Source organism: Pseudochaenichthys georgianus, chromosome 2, assembly GCF_902827115.2.
Source record: "Pseudochaenichthys georgianus chromosome 2, fPseGeo1.2, whole genome shotgun sequence".
In the NCBI taxonomy this organism is placed as follows: domain Eukaryota; kingdom Metazoa; phylum Chordata; class Actinopteri; order Perciformes; family Channichthyidae; genus Pseudochaenichthys; species Pseudochaenichthys georgianus.
Genome location: NC_047504.1, coordinates 6,247,233 through 6,263,031, shown reverse-complemented (window position 1 = coordinate 6,263,031; position 15,799 = coordinate 6,247,233). Strand labels below are relative to the sequence as shown.

The following is a 15,799-nucleotide window of genomic DNA, read 5'->3' as shown; positions in this document are numbered from 1 at the left end:
GGTATTTGAAACTTGAGGACTTGTTTATAGTTACATCAAGTATGTGATTCTCATATACATTCCCAACAAAAAGTATACAGTACAAACACACACACACACACACACACACACACACACACACACCTTCATGTCCAATAGAGGTGATGTCCACTCTGAACACGAGCTGCCCACTCACATGGTCCGTAGGGAGACGCCGACACAGGCTGTAGCTGACTGCCTGATCACTGCACACACACACACACACACACACACACACACACACACACACACACACACACACACACACACACACACACACACACACACACACACACACACACACACACACACACACACACACACACACACACACACACACACACACACACACACACACACACACACACACACACACACACACACACACACACACACACGATTTCAATACTAAAGATACATCATCAGAAGTTCCCAGAAACACCTAATTCAGGCATACAAGCAATTGTGTGCACCTACTATATATACCTAATATTTCTGAAATATAATATGTATCTACATTTTAAAAAAGGGCCTACAAACGGTCCCCCTGTGCTCACACTATACATCACAATTCACTAAAGCACATGATGTCCTCAGTCGATAATCAATATCAGATCAATGTCTGAACAATGAGCTGATTAGGCCTCATTGATCCGTATTGACTCAAGTGTGTAGAGTCACCGACATTACTGCTTTCTGTCACATTCAAAAAAGCAAGAGGTGCTATGGCTATGTGTGTGTGTGTGTGTGCGTGCGTGCATGCGTGCGTGCGTGTGTGTGTGTGCACTTACTCCAATGCCGGCCCCTCCAGAAGTCTCTGCACAGGGAGGATCAGCTGACCCAGAAAGCGCTTGATGATTGGTCGGCTTTTGGCAAACTTATCCTTCACCTCGATCTCCAACACGTCCGTCATCAGCGCCACAAAGGTGTACTTCTACAGAGATACATTGGATTTAAATGTTATTAATCAGCATCGTTTGGGTTAGTTCCACCTCTGCTGAAATTGTGGAAGTATTCCCTATTCTGAATATTTGCTACTCTAGGGACACCTCATTGTGCATTCACACTAATGTAAACACTTTCGGATGCCTTGGATGTGTGTGTGTGTGTGCGCTGACCTCTCCGTGCCACTCAGGGTTGGTGGTGTTGGCAATGATGGAGGAGCGTCTCTCCTGGCCGTGGTGGGTGAACTTGGGGAGGCCGCTCCTCTTCCCAGGCTGGATGGACATCTTCAGGTAGGGGTCGGGGTTGAAGAACATGCCCTTCTTCAGACCCACCGCCCGGATGTCTATAGTGGAAACCTCACGTTAATAAGAATGGACGTTTATTTAACGACACCACCATTTAACAGAATCACTCCTCGCACCTGATAGGGTGAAGCTGACTAGTTTCCGACAGTGCTCAACGCCTGATTGGTCCTCCACTTGGCCTTCACTTCCCACCTGATGAGGAAACCAATAGGAGAGCAGTGAGTGGATTACTCTTCACTACTTCAAGTGATTTCTTAGGGAGAAAAATACATGAGAGTTTGATGAAAAGCTAAAAGAAGGAACATCAGAGAAGGAAAGGAATAACGGAGAGTTCAACATAACGGCTTTAAACTTTACTGACTCAACTGGAGCAAGCGTCACTTCATCTCAGTTTCTTCTGCCTCCCTGCATTCTCTATTCTTGTTTCTATGTTTGCTAAGCGGAGCCCAACATGTTATGCAATTCAATCTAGGTGTTAAGGGGATTTTCTTCGTAGAGCACATGTCCTGAACTGAACCCTATTGTTAGCCTTCATTTTAAAACATTTGTATATACCGGTAGTCGGCAGTGGACAATGCTTAATGCCTCACCTCATACGCACAGGCCTTATGTGTATGGAGCCTCCAGTAATACCATTAGCTCTTTAAGGCTGTTCTGGTTCTGAAATATGCTCACTCATCATCTGGAATCCGATTAGGCAGCAGGATTGAGCATGTGAGAGAAATTCCAGTGCACAGAAAAACTGGGAGAAAAGTAGTAAAGGACGGAACATGAGAAAGAAAGGAGTAGAGAGAGAAAATAGGAGGAACGATTGGGCGACGTACCGGCACTCCAGGGTTCTTCACAGTGATGCAAGGTGTGGTTGCTCTTAACGCTCCACTTACACCATGATAGTACTTAAAGCAGATCTTAGTCTCCGCTGTGGGGAGAACACATCAACAAAACATTACACCATCAGGATATCACCGGGATCTTTCTCTCAGACTTGACTATATTCTTCCATGTCCGATGGAGAAGCAATAGAGTGGTCCGCTATTGCCATGCTAGGTGGGTCGGACTACAAAACGACGTCATCTCCGCCCCACTCTGTAAAACAGTCTTCAGATGTAAAGTGGGTGGAATGCCTCTTGAGCAACACATCATTGTAACTTAGGAGAAAACACCACTCACGCTCCGTGAAGTCGGGTTCCGTCTCCAGCCTCCACACTATCTGTCCTCTCTGGGTTCCATTCACGCCACGATTTTTTGAGTCCCAAACATTGGCCACGCACGTCTCATCTGTGAAACACACACACATTTACATTCAGAAGCTGCAAGACATTTGGCAAGGTCACAAAACGCAACGCTCAACGTAACTGTGGAGGAGTGGGGGTTTCTTTAATGTCGCGAGGCAGACGTAAAAAGGAAATAGTCAAATACAGTAAATGTACTTTACTATGCTCCACCTCAGGCCACCACTCAACGTATGCTGTCACTGAATGTCTTCCCTGTATTTCTTTCATGTTTCTGTGTATTTTAAATGAGGTAAGGAAGCGTGTTGGTGTTAGTTATCCCAGAGGGAGACCCTGCCCTCGAGGGTCATAAAGCACATCCCTGTCTGTTGAGCCATCAAACATGTATGTGTGCGTCCCGTGACAAATGGCCGGTGTCCTAAAGGATCAATGCTGATGTCTGTCAGCCTCACACACCCTCTGTCACACACCCTCTGTCACACCAGGTCACCGTCAATCAATCCTCAGCTTTTGTATGTGACAGTGGATAAGCATTCCACACACACGCGCGCACACACACACACACACACACACACACACACACACACACACACACACACACACACACACACACACACACACCACACACACACACCACACACACACACACACACACACACACACACACACACACACACACACAGGTCAGAGAGCAGGGTTAGATGGAGCTCAGGGTTCCAGGGAGGCACGGCCGACACAGAGCTCGTCCCTGGGGAGAAACACCCCCAGAACTCCTCCTGCATGCGTCAATACCATCTGCAGAGAGATAGATCACCTTTCACCGGCTCTCTCTGCCTCCAGTAAAGGATGTTCCACTCTCTCTTTCACACACACACACACACACACACACACACACAACACACACACACACACACACACACACACACACACACACACACACACACACACACACACACACACACACACACACACACACACACACACACACACACACACACACACACACACACACACACACACACACACACACACACACACACACACACACACACACACACACACACACACACACACACACACACACACACACACACACACGTGGTCACCTGTGGTTTGAGATGATATAAGGCTGTGTGTGTTATTAGCAGCTCTTTCACACCTGAGCCTGAGAACTGCTGGGCATCACAGACCAACCGTTAGACAATAGTAGCCAGTGGGAAAACATATATGGATCAATGCTATGAGGAAGAGTAACACAAAACACTTGCATGTCTAATTGGCTGTATAACCTGTGCAATATTCAACTGTGCAATACTAACTTGATTATTACACTTGGGTATAACATGTACATATTGCGAGTAATAATTATTTCATAATACTACTAGGTGGGGAGGTGTGTTTGAGTTTCTCACCGATGTGGTACAGGCCGATCCAGTCGGTGGCGTCCACTTCCTCCTTGATGTCCCAGGAGATCACCAGGTGTGTGTGGCCCAGAGTCAGCTGGTACGTTGACGCCGTGAGCGATGAGCGGCTGTCTGATGTCACCAGGTCTGTGTCGCTATTGGCCCGCTGGAGCCCCACCGTCGGCGTTTCTGATTGGCTCCCTGGGGAAATATCGGAGGGGGAGGAGGAGGACGCAGATTCTTCGACTGCGCCCGTCGAAGACAGACCCTGGAGGTTGTCCGGACCAATGGTGTACGGTCGGGTGTGCGGGGTGCGCCGACGCACCGCCAGCAGGTGCTCCCGGGCGCTGCTGTTGCCAGGCGATGAAGGCGGGGGAGAGGAGGAGGCAGTGGCAGCCATCGCCATGGTTCCCTCAGAAGAGTGGCCGGAGAAGGGAGGAGAGGATTGGTGGTGGTGGTGATGGTGGTGGGGCTGGGGGTGAGGATGGCGGTGGTGATGATGATGGTGGTGGTGGCGGGGGGAGGAAGGGGCAGAGGAGTGAGAGGGGGAGGATGATCGGGGGCAGGGGCGGAGGACAGCGGTTGCTAGAGAGGGCCGAATGGTGGAGGTCAGGTGGGTGAGCCAATAAGAGAAAACAGGAAGTCAGGGAGGACGAGAGACAGGAAGTAGACACTTTAGCTTAAAAGTGCACCACTAGTCCAAACTGAAGACGCTGGAGAGATGAAGAACTGAAAAAAGATGGAGGGATAGAGGTACCGAAGGGCGATCACAAGAGAAGTATGCTGTCAAAAGCAACTTAAAAAAGAGGGTTCTGAATTCCTTGATGTACATTTCATTGGCCCTGCTGGGATTCCATTGGGCAAGGCACTTCAGAGTTCATCATTCAAGGTCTCATGAAGCAATATGAACCATAGTTTGTCTTCTGTCTTTGATCAGTCATGAATATTACGTTTCCACTTTGAAGTCCTAACACCCTAGGACACCTGTCCAAAGTCCTGCTCTAGGACGATATAGTTCTTTGTGAATACCCATGATGAAGGACAGTGGTAGAAGTGGGAAAATATGGATGTATTACGATCCAGGGAATCCTTCTGCTGGTCTGTCCACAGGGAGGAGAGGGGAAGGTGAAGACCTATAGAATAAAGAGAGGAAGAAAGAGTTAGAAAGCTGGTCTAACACAGATTAATAGGTATATTGCACTTCCTGGTTCATATAAATCCATATCTGCTCAACCCTTTAAAATATAACCCACACACACACTTTGGTTTCCATAATGAGGGTGTTTATGTCCAAATCAGTCGTGTCATCCTATGCTTTCCTCCCTTCTATTTTTTGCCATAAGAATGGATGAATGGATGTGCACCATCCCCCGAAGCTTCTAAATTAAGCAACATGCTGCTGATAGAGAGATGATGTATGGGAGGTAGAACTCAATTAACCATCGAAGAAGAGAAGACAGGGTATATTATGGAATATTTGAAATGCCTAAATGTTGGCCACTTGGGCGCAGAGCAACATGACATAAACACTGATACGGCCCGTGCACATGGCGGCGTGCGTTGAAGCTTCAACACTTCTGCCCATTCACTTTGAATGGGGTGACGTCACGCTTTGCCGAACTGCATTGTGGTTCCGTCGCTTCGCTTTGCTCGCAGCGTCCATACGGCGGCGTGCGTTGACGCTTGCCGGTGGGCGTGTCTGAAACTCGACCAACAACCAATGACATGAATCTCCCGCCCCGGACACACAGGCACGCGGTTTGATTGGCTAGAGCTTGAACTGGCATATGATTCGATTGGCTGACGCTTCCGTCGAAGCTTCAAAAGTTGAACATTGCTCAACTTTTGAAGCGAGCAACGCGAAGCGACCACAATACAGTTCGGCAAACCGTGACGTCCCCCCATTCAAAGTGAATGGGCAGAAGCTTTGAAGCTTCAACGCACGCTTTGAATGGGGTGACGTCACTTTTCGCCAAACTGCTTTGTGGGAAGCGACGTGGAGCTTTGCTGGCGTGGCTCGCTGCAAAAGTTGAGCAATGTTCAACTTTTGAAGCCTCGGCAGAAGCGTCAGCCAATCGACTCATATTCCAGTACAAGTTCTAGCCAATCAAATCGCTGCTTGTGTGTCAGGGGCGGGAGATTCATGTGATTGGTTGTTGGTCGAGTTTCAGACACGCCTGCCGGCAAGCTTCAACGCACGCCGCTGTGTGGACGGGCCGTATGTTCAACTTTTGAAGCGTCGACGGAGGCGTCAGCCAATCAAATCATATGCCAGTACAAGCTCTAGCCTATCAAACCGCGTGCTTGTGTGTACGGGGCGGGAGATTCATGTGATTGGTTGTTGGTCGAGTTTCAGACACGCCCACCGGCAAGCTTCAACCCACGCCGCCGTGTGGACGCTGCGATAGTGGATATGGCTGGTTAGCAAGCAGTTAGCTATTTACACACCTGTCACATATGTGGCAAAATTAGAAGGGAAATTATTTTCATATTACATTAATCTGACAGGCAGTTTGTTGAAATTCAGAAAAGGATGCAAAAGCTCTTTCTTTCAGTCCCCGATAATTGGAATGTTCAATGTAATGTTTTACAGAATATCCCAGGCCATGCTAAAAAAATATATCAGCTCATATAACAGGACAGCACATTATTATTTTTCTCATAATCTTGACAAATATTTGAACTTGTTAGTAAAAAAATAAAAAAGATAATCCAACCAATTTCTTTGTATTCATGGCCAAAAGATTTAAATACAATTAAATTATGAATTGAGCTCCAACATTAAATATGTTTTCTACTAACCTCAAATAATCTTTTGTTTTGCTATTTGTTCATGTGGGCCACCTGAAGTGTTCCACTGTACTGTGTGAGGTTGTTCCCTCAGCAGTAGCTCCAAGTCTGCAGGTTATTTATACATGGTGAGACTTTGTGCCTAAATATACACACAAGCCAGTAAAAAAAAAGGTCCAGGCACTGACATCAATACACCGACCAGTGGTAATCACACAGGCAGGCACAAACACTCCTACTACTCAAACTAGGCTAAGACAAATAAATGATGAACAGCATGCACAAGTGTTTCCTATAAACCCTAATGTTTGTGAGCTGGACAGGAGGAGCATTGCACCCTCTAACTCTGCACTCAAATCTAAATACTGCTGATATTCGTCTTTGTGAGGCGGGGCTTGGGTTATGCTACAGTAAGTGCTACATTACTGAATAATGCAAGTGCTTAAAAGCAGCATTAGGAAAGCTCGAAATGTAAAGAAAATCATCCTAATTAAATCTGTAGTGGCGCTACAGCTGAGGCTGTCCCTAAGACATGCCAAAAATGTGTCCTATTTCCCCAAAGAATGTTGTGTAATGTTGTTGTGCTACACTTCTCTATCTGCAGGGAGAACATTAATACAAACCGCCCCTTTAACTGCCAGCGTACAGGATTTCTGGTTGGGTGTTGTTTAATATGGGAGACAATTTAAAGGTCTATTAAGTTAAATGTAGATCTGGATGAGGGTTGTACAAACGCACACACACACACAGTCCTGAAATAGCTGTAGCGTGATTGGAGAACAATGAGGCGGTCCCGTCTGAGGCGACAGCTTCCTGTCCCCAAACACAACCATCACATTCCTCTGTGCCAGTGCGTGTGTGTGGGTTTGTTTCATGAGATTCTTTCACTTCTAACTTGTGCGGATCAAGTGCCAGATACATTTTGACAAGACATGACAGTGCTCCACCAACACTAAAGACACTAAATTATCCCCCAAAAAATAGTAGCAAGGGTTTAAAACAATTTGATTGTAATTGCAAAAAGACGACTGGGTTGCATTATGGTTTTGTTTTTGTGGCTTCAGCCATACGTCATGGCATCTCGGCCTCTAGTGCTCCAGTCATTTCCTGTGGATAGAACATGACATCAAAATCTGGAGGAAAGCGGAAAGATCTACAGGGTCTTTATCTGGGATGGGAAATGATGTATCTTTTGTTGCCACACTTTGAAATGCTGTGGTTGTTTTTAAATCATGTGCCTAACAATAAAGATGCATATGTGGATTTGTTAATTAGCGCAATAAGGCAGCAGTTTTATCCAAGAGCAGATTAGGAAAGGTCTTTTCAGTTGGTTTAATACAAAAAAGCATGGGGCACGATGCATCAATAATTGAAGTATCACATAACTGGTCAATCGGCGTAGTAGTCTAAAATAGTCTCATGCACTTGAGAGTCTCCCTTGTACTTGAATGCAACACCAAGCTGCAGCAGAGGGATTGTGGAGTATGTAAATGCTGCTTCAACTTCTCTTAAAGTGTTTTGAGCAGTACTCGACTTTCTAATTCAAAATGTACTTATTGTACCAAAAGTGCATAATAGTCCATATACATTCAATTACTGGATTATGACTAATGATGTATTAATGCCATCATAAATGTGGAGCTAACTGAACAAAATATACTGCTGCTGGACACCTTAACATTTAATAATATATCATAGTTCATGTATTAGTTTATTTTGTATTGGCTTGTAATTTAAATCTCTAGTGTAACTAAAGTGATTCAAATTAATGTAGGGGAGTAACAAAATATAATATTAGCTTATAAATGTTCTGGGGTAGAAGTATAAAGTAGAATAAAATGGAAAAACTCAAATGAAGTTTTAGTACATAACTACAGTACTTGAGTATTACTTACATTACGCCAAGCCACTGGACTTACTGTACATGTGTCAATTAAGGCTATTCCTTCAGCATGAATCTGCTAAAGGAAGCCACATCCTCATTGATCTCAGCACAATAACGACCTGTCAATCATTTCCCTGAAATATTTAACCCCAGACTACACTACTATTAGGCTATGTACAGATTACACTTCCAGACATATGGGGCTATAAAGTGAGATAATAGGAGATGAGCTGTTATTCTGAGGTTGATCTAAATTGTGATTACTGCTCTGATCTGATTTACCCACATTATTTAACAGTGTGTAGGCTATGTAAGCACTGTTGACCTGTTTTTGCATAAAGCTCCTTTTTATTTAGAACGTACGATGATGCTGAAGATTAATTTTGGCTTTGTTGTTGTTTTTAGCAGGCCTTTAAATGTTGTTCATGCGCTCAACATACCACATTAAAGTATGACTTCATCAGTTAAAAAGCAGCCATATAGCCTACACAGCAGTAAACACATTTATGGGTGAAAAGAGATATGATCAAATGCATTTGAGTTCAGAAAGAGGGTCGTTAAAGGCAACATATTAGGCAACCCCCCGGTATAAAATCAACCACATACCTGTCTATTATTATAACATACATCTGAGACGCGTCACTTGCCTTATTTACACCGAGTTATACGTCGACTACGACCACACCTGCATACAAGCCCTGCAGAATGATTATGAGCGAAGGACCTCCATACGGCCCGGGCACCACCGACCCTTCATCGGCTTCCAAGCGGGAACCAGAGCTCCAGAGGCCGGGCGAAGACACGCTGCCCCTCGGTAGCCAGTCTGGTCAAACAAGCCAAACAAAACAATGTAATGCCCGTTTTTAAATCATAGTTCCGATCTCATTCTCTGAAAATCTCCGTCATGATGTCAGGCTGCATAGAAGGACGCGTTCATCTCTTATTTATTCGGCTGGACCTCTCCACATCCGCCTCTCCGTTTCCGCCGCTTCACGCACTCTGCTCCCGGCCAGCTGACGCCCTGCCATGCCGGGGGAAATACAACCAGCCGCCTTCTGGTTATCACAATATGAAATCGTTATACCTGCTGGTAAGGAACTTTGTTTTAGCAGTGCATACTGATCGAGCTCAGCATCAAAATATCTGCTTCAACACCTCCCACCACCACCCATTTGTAGGTTCCCAAGATATAGGTCGCGGGTTAAAGGGGTCGCCAGACACAGGGACCACAATAAACAAGGTTCTCCATTAAAGGTCCCATAATATCCTATTCTCAGGTGTATTCAAGTCATTTTGAAACCATTACAATATGTAACATGCTGTTATTAAAAAAACAACGTTATTCTTCTCATACTTACATAGATGAATAGCTATTTAAAAAAGGCTGGTTTTTCTGACACATTGCTCGGACACATATGTAAAATACCAAAACATTATAATATGTCACCTTTAAGAAGACCATGAACCACTTTCTACTTTTCTCAGCACCAACCATCTAAACATGACACCACAATGACTGTAACTATGTAGATATCATGAACCCACTATTTATTAACTTCAAAAGAAGGTAGGTATATATTAATGATTACTAAGATAATATTGAGTACAACGGGCGGTGCAAATACGGAAGCAAAATCATAAATATTAATAGTTTTATATTAAATATCTTTTTTCAAATCATTTTATTATAAATAACTACAATGAACATCCCACCACTTAATGAAGTACATGTAAACGATAACAAAAATGTGACACTTGAACTTTTACTGAGTATTTTCATTTTATGCTACTTAAAACTTCGAATCAAATTTACATTTTGGATACCAATATTGTATTTAACAAGTAATTCATTCTTTTTTGATGGCAATACCTCCGATTTTCAATACTTACAATTTACTTCCGATACGATTTTCAATGCAGGACCTTACTTGTAACTGAATATTTTCAAAGTTTAGTTTTGCTACTTTTAATTTTTCACCATTGATTTAACATATGATCTCAATCCAGACAGATATTACAGGATTATTAACATTATAACTTTTATGCTAGTTATGATTGAGAAGGAACCATAGGAAGGAACACTTTTAGTAGTATCTATACTGCGTTTTGAACAATAGTAGGCCTCCTGCTCACATTATTCAGTGGCTGGGGAAAGCCCCTCCCCTCCATAAGTAGGCTGTCCCGCCTCTGGCCTGGCCTAGATGCAGTGCAGTGACCCGGGAGGAAAATATGATGGAAGCAGATGCTTGGGAGAGGAGAGGGAGGGATTTGGCAAATAATCCAACAGTCTTAATCCCTGCAATCACAAAAGAAAAAGGATGTCCATCACTCTTTCTGTCACATCACTGATAACAAAAACATTTAAAAACAACAAAAAAGCCACAGAAGCATTGTGCCAATAAAAGAAAAAATCTTTGGTTGGAGTGAAATTCTTTATAATACAAACATGACTTTCTTTACATGATGGGTTATAGCAGCCTTATTATAGTCTTACTGAAGCATTAGGACTGTATATACATTTATAAATAACGCAAACGTAAATCAAATCCTTCATAAGAAAAATCGGACATTTGCTAAAATGGGACTGGAACAATTATGAAATTGTCTAAATTAATTAGCAGTAGTGCTACCAAAACTAGAAAAATATCAATACTATGAAAAACTCTTATATCTCACAGCCTTAACATAACTGAAATGACAGCATTTATATATACATATGTACAGCTGGCTTGTACCAAAAATGCCTTGCTTATAAATGAATCAATAGAGAAATAAATACATTTCTAATTAAAAATGTAATCTCTGAATACATTTACACTTTTATTATTTTGTGTATCTGTAAAAAAGGTATGATTTACCTTTTAGTACAATTTGGAAAAAATGGTATTTACTTTTTTCTTATGTGTAAATACATATTTTCATTTCCTCAGAAAACCCAATTTCCACCTGGGATAGATAAATATCTTTATTCTTTTTTCAGACAACGCAGTGTGTTTGGATGATCTGCTGGGCCATGTTCATGTTCCCGCTGGCCTGGTAGATGAGAGACAGGTTGAAGGCGATCTCTCTGCTCAGATCCACCTGATCGTCAGGGATACCCTGCATGGAGGGTAAAAAAGAGACAACAAGAGGAAAAGATGTTGCGTTATGGGTCTACTGGAGAATTGTGCACAAATACTAGCAAAAAAGTAGACGTTTTGAAATGTAGTCACAATGTTACAGCAGACTGAGAACTCAATAGTATGCGGTTATGTGATAAATAGAAAATAAATGGTTATGTGATGTATGTACCTCTAGTTTCTGAGCAGGCAGTTCCAGTGCCTTTTGATAATAATGTATAGCCAGATATGTGAGGCCCATCTGATGCAGCGCTCTGCCCAGGTTGTACATGCTCTCCTGACACACTCCCCGCAGCTCCACATACCGCCACAGGAAGGAGAAACCCTGAAAACACACATTTTAATATGTCACTGTACAGAAACTGCTAAAGAGGGAGTATCATTCAGACTCTGTACCTGTAGCACCAGCGCATGGCGTTTGGCCACATATTTCTGAGAGGCCATGTGGAAGAAGGTGAGGCCCACACACAGGCTGTGGAGGGGGGTGTCGGGGTGAGTCTGGAAGGCCTGGACATACTGGCCTAAAAACAACATGTGTTAGAGAATCATACCAATGGAAAACAAACAGGGCTAGCAGGACGATTTGTGGAAGACCTGAAAGCAAATTTTAATTATAGTAGCAATTCAGATCTATGGGCAACAATGAACAAACCTGGACATCAGGAGAAGGATGCTGTAACAAACTATTTTGAACTTAAGTAGAATATAATGCAAATCAATTCAATATAAAATGGTACCTAGGGCATGTTTGAAGCTTCCGGAGACCATGGCGTTGTGACCGCATAGGAAACACAGGGCGTGGTTGTCAGGATGCTTCAGCAGGAGGCGCAGACAGAAGCGATGGTGACGCTGGTGTTGGGAGGTGATAGTCAGCTGAGGGGGAGAAAAAACATATGAGACATTTGTTTTATTTCACAAAAAACAGCCACATGAACAGGAATAGGTACAAGATTTGCTATTTTAACTGAGCATTTACTACTCAGAGGGTCAGTTGTTCCATCCGAACACAAACAGTCAATTTGCCAAAGTGTCTTTGGGTAAGAAAACTAAACTTAAAATGCCCACATTTCTCCCCCAGGCATGTCGACAGTATTGAAGTATATGCAGACCTGGTTGAAAATATTCCAAAGCTGAGGCTGATCCCGATTTTCCATCAACATCAATCTGGTTTGAAGAAGGAAACAAGACAATTTTAACTTTCAACAATTAACACTCCATGTGAACATCTGCCTGATGAAGCTGTACGCTTGACTCTACCTGATGTAGTTGTATGCTTTGTAGTAGTTGTGGTCGAGGATGGTGGCGGACAGGCCGAAGAACTCCAGCTCCTTCCTCCGCGGCTTGTTGTCGTAGAAGGAGTAGAACTCCATGGCAGACTCCACCAGCAACTCAGACTCCTCGTAGCGCTTCACCTCGCTCATCGTCTGCACGCAGCTCACCAGCAGCTGCCACCAGTCCTCTCTGGAAAGGACGTTGGTCTTACCTGGGGGCGAGAGGAGGCCAGCAGTATGAAAGGTAATGACTCATAACAAGAGTGGATAAATAGATAACACTTTATACTGGCTTTATTTCATTCTACTTATCATAGAATTGGGAGGGATGAAACCCTCTATTAATGTGGTGGGGTCCGGTGCCTTGCTCAAGGGCAGCACAGCAGGGCAGGAGGTGAACTGGGACCTCTCCAAGTAGCAGTCCACACTCCATATTTTAGGTCTGGTCGGGGACTTGAACCGGTGACCCTACGGCTCCCAGTCCAAGCCCCCACTGACTGAGCCACTGCCGGACAATTACCTGTGTTGTCCAGATATGCAGCCTCATGATCATCAATCTCTGGCACCATGTCTTTAGACTTCACCAGTCTGAGGTGACTCTTCCCCGACAAGGTGACAGAACGCACACACACCTTCGCTCGCTGCATGGACACCTAACACAGAAACATGGAATCACCCTTTAATGACAGAATGAATGTCTGAAGCAGCTTGTATGCGTCATATAAATAGCGGTTACTAACAAGTGACTAAATGAGACTACACTACACAACATTAGCCGCCTTTAGCTTAGCGGTGGTGACGTGAAGATGTGTAGTTCCTTAATAGCCTTCCTTATAACTATTATAACAGTGTGGTGTGAGTGAGTGTTACCTTCAGCAGCATGGAGATCATAGTGATCATAGCATCCAGGTAGTCCTGTGTGAGTCCCTGGGTCTTCAGCAGGGTGGAGCGATGGAGAAGCAGCTTCAATTCCTACAACCACGGCACATATAGTGATGAGTGTACACACTGACAACTCAATAATGCTGGCACTCTTTCAAATCCATCAAGTAGGGACAATGCTTTGGATAACTTGAGTGTTTTTGTAATAATGTATTGCCCATGAATTTAGTGATGGATCCCTGCTCATACCTTCTGTGCGGCTGAAGATGGTGAGACTTTGTGCCTAAATATACACACAAGCCATAAAAAAAAAAGGTCCAGGCACTGACATCAATACACCGACCAGTGGTAATCACAACAGGCAGGCACAAACACTCCTACTACTCAAACTAGGCTAAGACAATAAATGATGAACAGCATGCACAAGTGTTTCCTATAAACCCTAATGTTTGTGAGCTGGACGGAGGAGCATTGCACCCTCTAACTCTGCACTCAAATCTAAATACTGCTGATATTCGTCTTTGTGAGGCGGGGCTTGGGTTATGCTACAGTAAGTGCTACATTACTGAATAATGCAAGTGCTTAAAAGCAGCATTAGGAAAGCTCGAAATGTAAAGAAAATCATCCTAATTAAATCTGTAGTGGCGCTACAGCTGAGGCTGTCCCTAAGACATGCCCAAAAATGTGTCCTATTTCCCCAAAGAATGTTGTGTAATGTTGTTGTGCTACACTTCTCTATCTGCAGGGAGAACATTAATACAAACCGCCCCTTTAACTGCCAGCGTACAGGATTTCTGGTTGGGTGTTGTTTAATATGGGAGACAATTTAAGGTCTATTAAGTTAAATGTAGATCTGGATGAGGGTTGTACAAACGCACACACACACACAGTCCTGAAATAGCTGTAGCGTGATTGGAGAACAATGAGGCGGTCCCGTCTGAGGCGACAGCTTCCTGTCCCCAAACACAACCATCACATTCCTCTGTGCCAGTGCGTGTGTGTGGGTTTGTTTCATGAGATTCTTCACTTCTAACTTGTGCGGATCAAGTGCCAGATACATTTTGACAAGACATGACAGTGCTCCACCAACACTAAAGACACTAAATTATCCCCCAAAAAATAGTAGCAAGGGTTTAAAACAATTTGATTTTAATTGCAAAAAGACGACTGGGTTGCATTATGGTTTTGTTTTTGTGGCTTCAGCCATACGTCATGGCATCTCGGCCTCTAGTGCTCCAGTCATTTCCTGTGGATAGAACATGACATCAAAATCTGGAGGAAAGCGGAAAGATCTACAGGGTCTTTATCTGGGATGGGAAATGATGTATCTTTTGTTGCCACACTTTGAAATGCTGTGGTTGTTTTTAAATCATGTGCCTAACAATAAAGATGCATATGTGGATTTGTTAATTAGCGCAATAAGGCAGCAGTTTTATCCAAGAGCAGATTAGGAAAGGTCTTTTCAGTTGGTTTAATAGAAAAAAGCATGGGGCACGATGCATCAATAATTGAAGTATCACATAACTGGTCAATCGGCGTAGTAGTCTAAAATAGTCTCATGCACTTGAGAGTCTCCCTTGTACTTGAATGCAACACCAAGCTGCAGCAGAGGGATTGTGGAGTATGTAAATGCTGCTTCAACTTCTCTTAAAGTGTTTTGAGCAGTACTCGACTTTCTAATTCAAAATGTACTTATTGTACCAAAAGTGCATAATAGTCTATATACATTCAATTACTGGATTATGACTAATGATGTATTAATGTCATCATAAATGTGGAGCTAACTGAACAAAATATACTGCTGCTGGGCACCTTAACATTTAATAATATATCATAGTTCATGTATTAGTTTATTTTGTATTGGCTTGTAATTTAAATCTCTAGTGTAACTAAAGTGATTCAAATTAATGTAGGGGAGTAACAAAATATAATATTAGCTTATAAATGTT

General features: G+C 43.4%; 1 protein-coding gene across 1 annotated transcript in view; it reads right to left on the bottom strand.

The window, feature by feature from the left end:
• LOC117458611 (E3 ubiquitin-protein ligase HECW2-like) overlaps positions 1-9,729 on the bottom strand; it is a 15,524-nt gene extending 5,795 nt beyond the window's left edge. The window contains exons 1-8 of the mRNA XM_071205016.1: positions 9,226-9,729; positions 3,913-5,036; positions 2,439-2,546; positions 2,093-2,187; positions 1,385-1,460; positions 1,137-1,306; positions 810-952; positions 124-224 (exon numbers count right to left, since the gene is read on the bottom strand). Of these exons, the coding sequence (XP_071061117.1) occupies positions 124-224; positions 810-952; positions 1,137-1,306; positions 1,385-1,460; positions 2,093-2,187; positions 2,439-2,546; positions 3,913-4,309 (1,090 nt within the window). The 5' untranslated portion in view covers positions 4,310-5,036; positions 9,226-9,729. The remainder of the gene's footprint in view (positions 1-123; positions 225-809; positions 953-1,136; positions 1,307-1,384; positions 1,461-2,092; positions 2,188-2,438; positions 2,547-3,912; positions 5,037-9,225) is intronic.
• Positions 9,730-15,799: the final 6,070 nt, after the last annotated feature.